General features: G+C 39.5%; 1 protein-coding gene across 4 annotated transcripts in view; it reads right to left on the bottom strand.

Moving 5' to 3' along the window:
- Window positions 1-1494: 1494 nt before the first annotated feature.
- The window catches only part of LYN (LYN proto-oncogene, Src family tyrosine kinase), a 68774-nt gene continuing 64268 nt past the window's right edge, over window positions 1495-6000 (bottom strand). For all 4 annotated transcript variants that reach the window (XM_054984576.1, XM_054984577.1, XM_054984579.1 and 1 more), the window contains exon 13: window positions 1495-3416. In XM_054984576.1, coding sequence (XP_054840551.1) covers window positions 3214-3416 — 203 coding nt within the window. In that variant the 3' untranslated portion in view covers window positions 1495-3213. The remainder of the gene's footprint in view (window positions 3417-6000) is intronic.

Here is a 6000-nt window from a genome sequence, read left to right as displayed (position 1 = left end):
GACTTCAGGTTTCTTTGTTAAAAACAGGTGGCAGTGTATATACTGTAGCCGAAATTAAACACCGATTATAAGATTATTGTGCCAGGAAAACATAGTTATAAGGCTGAAGTGATGGCAAAACTTAAAAATTAGACACAGCTAAATTTTTACATTCATAGCATAGTTCCAGCCATTAGAAAGCCGTCAATTAATTACCAGACCTTATAGTGTGTGAGATTTGATTTCTGAAGGTAGCCTAAAAAGTAACGCTACATGAAGAGTCATCTTTTCCTTTACTATGCTATTGTACTGAATTATGTAGCATATGCTGTAACTGAAATTTCCCTGTTTACATCTAAAATTTCTCCAACATGCTAAAATGAGTAAAAAAATAAGTCTATAATTATATTGATGTGGTATATTGTCAAAATATAGCTTGTTGCTATTGTCACATTGCCTGCCTCAGCTTTTCCACATCCAGATTTGTCTTGAAGATTACTAGCTTGCAACACTCTTGGGAAGTCAGGGGAGAGTTAAGGGTTGGTTATTAGTGTGTGGGGGGAGGAGGGTATTCTTTGACAATTTGTTTTCAGTTGCATTATATATGCTCAGTGGATGGGAAGGTTCCAGAGCCAGAGATGCTAATGCTTAAATGTAGAGATTCCTTTATGCAGTTGCAATGTGGATGTTCATGCTATGAATATCTGCCATGGAGTCACAAATTAAATTTTTAAAATAGCTAAGAAGCCACGTCCTCCAGTTTGCAGGATCTGAGTAGGTCTGTTAAAGACAGAACATTTTGGAGGTCTTTCATTCATAGGGTCACCATAGGTTGGAAATGACTTGACGGCACATAACGCACACACAGCTGAGATTCAGACTACTAAGTGTTTGTTTTCAGACCCCTAAAAGCAAAACAGAATCGGAAACTACACTTGTGCCACTTACTACTTGGAAAACAACCAGTTTGCACTGGAGGTTCTAATTTTATACAGATTTCACTTTTGGCTTGCCATAGAGCTTAAGGTTGGGATTGTTCATAATGGATCAAAAAGGAATAGTGAAAAAGCAAGGAAGGCACATCCAGCAATACTGAGTTATTATACCACAATGAAGCTGCCTTACACAGCACTGGACAACTGGTCTATAAAGGTTGGCATTGTCTACTTTGGCAAGTATCACATTTTTATGCCATTCTTCTATGGAAGGGGGACAGTGTATATGGCTGTATCCTCCACTGTATCCTAACAGTGAAGTAGACAGCTTAATACATGACTGGCCCAAGATCATTCAGGTCACAGTTCAGTACCAACTAGTTCATTAGTTACAGGTTGAACAATAACAATAACAAAAATTGATATTGGTATTTCTAGTCTTTAAAATCTACAGTTTCCATGATTTTGAGTTGAAGAGTAGCAGGCATAGACCCAGTCAAACTATGTTAAAATAGAAACATGTCTCGTTAGCAATAACGTAAGTGCACAAAGGAATCTGCTATCAAGTTCAAAGTTTCAAGAATGCATATTTATTAAAATCACATCATGTAAATATTTACAGGTTGACATACTGGTTACCAGTCTGCCAACTGGATTCCTTCATTTGAAAATAGTAAATAGCATGTTTATTATTTTTTTAAAAAAAATGTGTTTGCAACTGAATAGAATCATATTCCTTATAGTAACCATCCTGTGAATAAACATTTCCTTAATACCATTGTCTTCCCAATCTTATAATGATAAAAAGAAAACAGTTCAATTGAGGAAAAAGTAGATGTACAGAATAACAAGATTACCAAAGTTAACTCACATACAATTCTCTCATCTAGTTTTTGACTTGAATCCCAAACCTGTATCCATGAAGATCTTTAATCTGATTTTTCATTCTAGATAATGGGTTGGATCTTGTCAAATATCACACATGCTATTTGTGTGATTTTTAACAAATTCTGTCCTCAGACTCACCCACCCCCTTCATGCTGTTGCTAAGAGCAGCATATCCTACATTCTCCAGGAGGAGCATATCAGGCTACAGTGGGGGGCGGGGGGGGAGCAGCAGTAAAGAGCTGCTTCTGTGCATGGAAACATTAGACTGGTTCCAAGCCTGTGTGTGCAAATATACCAGACTCTTTGGCTGTACAAACAGCAAGTTATACTTCCTAAGAAGAAATTTACGTTTTACTTGTGCCTTTTGTAACACTACATTTGATAAAATGTAAAGATTCAAGAATGAGAATAGTAAAAACTCCGAAGTTGTTGTACAATGAAACCAGCTTCCTCGATACTGTTAATCAATTGCAACAAGGCACATTTAGTACTAGGAGATGGATGTGATTTTTTTTTTAAAAAGTCTATAGAAAAAAAGTATTAGGAGCCTCATGAAATAAAGAATTCCACCGACTAGTAACCATTTACCTTTATCAAGTGGGTTTAAACTATTCTCTCCATCACATATAATGTTTTTTTATCAGTTATAAAATGTATTTCAAATTCCATACATTGAACCTTTGAATAGTGAACTATTTTGGTATTTAGGATTTATAAGAGAGGGAGTGACACCATTACTTGTTCTATGCTTTAAACCTTGGTGACCTGCTGCAAAACTTCAGCTAATATTGTCCCCACAGGAGTAAAAAGATACAAGGTCCTCCAGCTGAAAAACATTGGGTGGGAATTTTTAATAGACAAACAGCAGGAGGGGAAAAGTTAAGTAGCTACTGTTTCCCCTCTCCTGTACCTCCCACCACTGCTCTTCTGCTGCCAAGAGTAGCCCCTGAAGCTTCTGTTAAGACATTCTGCTAGGAGACATTCAGATGTTTCCTGTGCAACATCAGATTTGGCCCTGATACAGACTTTTTTTTAACGATGCACAGTACTGCAGGGCCATTTGCTGCAATTCTGATTGCCTTCATATACTTGCATTTGTTCATTATGTTTGCAGCTGTTTCTTCCTTATGTTTAGCACTGGCATGGCGGTATTTTCCTTTTGACTTCTGAGTCAAAGCTCATCTCATCTCATCTGGATGTTTGTTTAAGCAAAATGCAAAGGAAGCATTAATAGTGGATTTTAACCTTAAGCAGGATGATGATAATTTACATTGTTCATATTCTTCCAGCAGAATTGCAGCCTTTAGTTTCAGGAATCAAGTGATACACGTATTCCAATATATCCAAAGTAACTGCCTCAACTACATTTTTTTATCCAAAGTATCAGTGGGGGAACAGCAGCCCCCTTTTGTTATGGCTGCTGCTGATATTGTCCTTCTGTAGCTGTGTAGAAGTCATCAAGCACACTCTGTAAATATTCAAAAGTTGGTCTCTCTTCAGCTTTGTCTTTCCAGCATGTTTTCATGATGTCATAGAGCTCAACTGGGCAAGCCTCCATACGCGGCATACGATAACCCCGCTGAAGAGCTACCATTACATCAGAGTTACTCATCCCTGAAACAATAAAAGCAAAGACCCCTTTAATCAGTCTGATCTGGCCACAACAGAGCAAGTAGGTTTTACATTTTCTGACATTCCTTGATTTCAATATTCCTTGATTTTCAAACAAGTCAAAGAAAGAAGGCAGCAATATAGACAATTCAGATGAAGCAAGTGGGGGACCTGCAAGGGCTTGTGGGGGCATCTCTTTTCCTACCACTATCCCCTCCCTCAATATTTCCTCCTACCCTTCTCTAGCAACCCTTATAGCCTACCCCCTTTTGCTGCTTCCTTTTATCCTTTACCCACCAGCCAACCTACCTTTGTCTGCCCCTGTGTCTTCAGCTTTCCCTTCCACCCCCTGCCAGCATCTCCCCCTAAAAAGTCTTCATGGTAGTTGGGTCCAGTTGCACATTGGCTGTGGTTGGGCCAAGCTGAGTTATATGGGTAGTGAGTGTCCAGTATTTCTTTCTTTCTTTAAAACATTTATTAGCCACTTTTTTCCCTTAGAGGAGCTGAGGGCAACTTACGATAAAAAATAGAAACAAATGTAAGAATACATCAAAAATTCAATTAAAAAGTGGCTGAACAAAAACTATCCCAAATTTTTAAAAAACTTCAGCTATCTCCTGTTGATAGAATGAGGGGGGCAGGTACACTTCCTTGTAGAGATTGTTCCATGATCATGGGGCTGCTATGGTAAAGGCCTTCTCTTGTGTACCTACCAAGTAAGCTCCTTTGGTTGATGGGGCAGTCAGGAAGCCTCTACCTGTGATATTAACACCTGGGCAGGCATGTATGGGAGATGATAGTCCTTCAGATAAGCCATGTAGTGCTTTAAAGGGTAGAACTAACACCTTGACTAGCAACCAGTATAATTGCTGTAATATTGAGGTCACATATTCCTGGTAGCTGGCCCTGACCAAAAGTCTAGCCACAGCATTCTGTACTAGCTGCAGCTTTCAAACATTGTTCAAGAGTAGCTCAAAGCAGAGTGTACTGCAATAGTCCAGTTCAGATGTAACTAAGATATGGATCGCTGTGGCTAGCTTTGACAGAACCAGGAATGGACACAGCTGCTGTACCAGCCGAAGCTGGGCAAATGCACTTTGACCCACCATAGCCACGTGGCTTACCATGTCAAGCAATACTGCTGAGCCACGTGGCTTACCGTGTCAAGCAATACTGCTGAGCTGCAAATAATAGACTGGATGAGGGTGAATGAACTGAAGCTTAATCCAGACAAGACAAAGGTCCTCTGGTTTAGCAGAAAGGCTGACCAGCAAGGTTAGATCTCTCCTGTCTTGGATGTGGTTGCTCTCCCATTGAATGTCTATTATTGACTTTAAGCACCAGTTCAGAACATTAACAGTATCCTCTGAATTAGATGGAAAAGAAAGGTAGAACTGGATATCATCCACATATTGGTAACATCACAGGACAAGCTTCCTGATGACCTCTCCCAGTGGCTTCATGTAAATATTAAATTGCTTTGGGGATAAAATCAAATCTTATAGGACTCCATATGCCAACAGCCATGGGGCAGAGCAAAGGTTCCCAATTACCACCTTCTGAGACAGATTGCTGAGATAGGACTCAAACCACTGGAACGTGGTACCCCTTAGTCCCAGAGACTAGAGGGAACTCAGTAGCATACCATGGTCCATGGTATCAAAGGCAGCTGAGAGGCTGCTGTTGAGTCCTCCTCCATCAGGGGCATGAGGAAGGGGGGACCTTTTTCAGGGTTGTTTCAACCCCTGAAGTCAACTCCTGTTTCCCTCCCCCACCATGGCTTTGTTTTACATAAAATCGATGCTTGGCAATATGTTGTGGCTGTCTAGCAACCCCCAACAACCACTGAGAATTCTGTGGGTATTCTTTTCTGAAAGCTACTGTTATTTCTGTTATTTGCTCCCCCATTTTTTCTTTTTTGGATTTCTGATTTTTCTACAACCCTAGGATTTCCTTCAGGGTTTTAGAAAAATCTCTTCAATTTGTTCCTAGCTCCATTTTGCAGTTCTGTCAATCATATCTTCTATGGCAAGGTTCAGAAATAAATATATTGCAGTGTTGTTTGAATTCTGCAATTGAAATTCCTGATATGTACTTGATCCTAAAAAAAGCAGACATAGAGGAACACTCTTACAAAGGAAAGTCACAATTTCACCTCCATCTAAACATCCCTTAAAGCTTACCTGGCCCAAATTTTATGGCAGGATTAAAACTGTCCTAAACTGAAACCCTGTTTAACCATATCATTACAGACAAGAAGTCTCATAAAAAATCTGATGTGATTTTATAAAGGCCAATGACAACTCAGTAAGCTGTATGTAACATATATATTAATTGTCCAAAAGGGAGGAAGGCTGGAAATTTATACTATCTAATAATGTTATTATTATCCCTATGATTCAGCTAGGGAGCTGGGAATGAGAGGCTTACCCAAGGCCACCCGCTGAGCTCATGGCAACAGTGGGATTCAAACCAATCCTGATTTTCTGATTTGTAACCTATCCACTTAACCGCTGTTGGGGATCTAAAAAGAGTAGATACGGGTAAGGGCATGATACAGTTCTAATTTTCTGAGCAGACTGGCTGA

The sequence above is a fragment of the Eublepharis macularius genome, chromosome 7, assembly GCF_028583425.1.
Source record: "Eublepharis macularius isolate TG4126 chromosome 7, MPM_Emac_v1.0, whole genome shotgun sequence".
In the NCBI taxonomy this organism is placed as follows: Eukaryota; Metazoa; Chordata; class Lepidosauria; order Squamata; family Eublepharidae; genus Eublepharis; species Eublepharis macularius.
The sequence above is the reverse complement of the archived record's forward strand: the minus strand, read 5'-3'. Positions and strand labels throughout refer to the sequence as shown.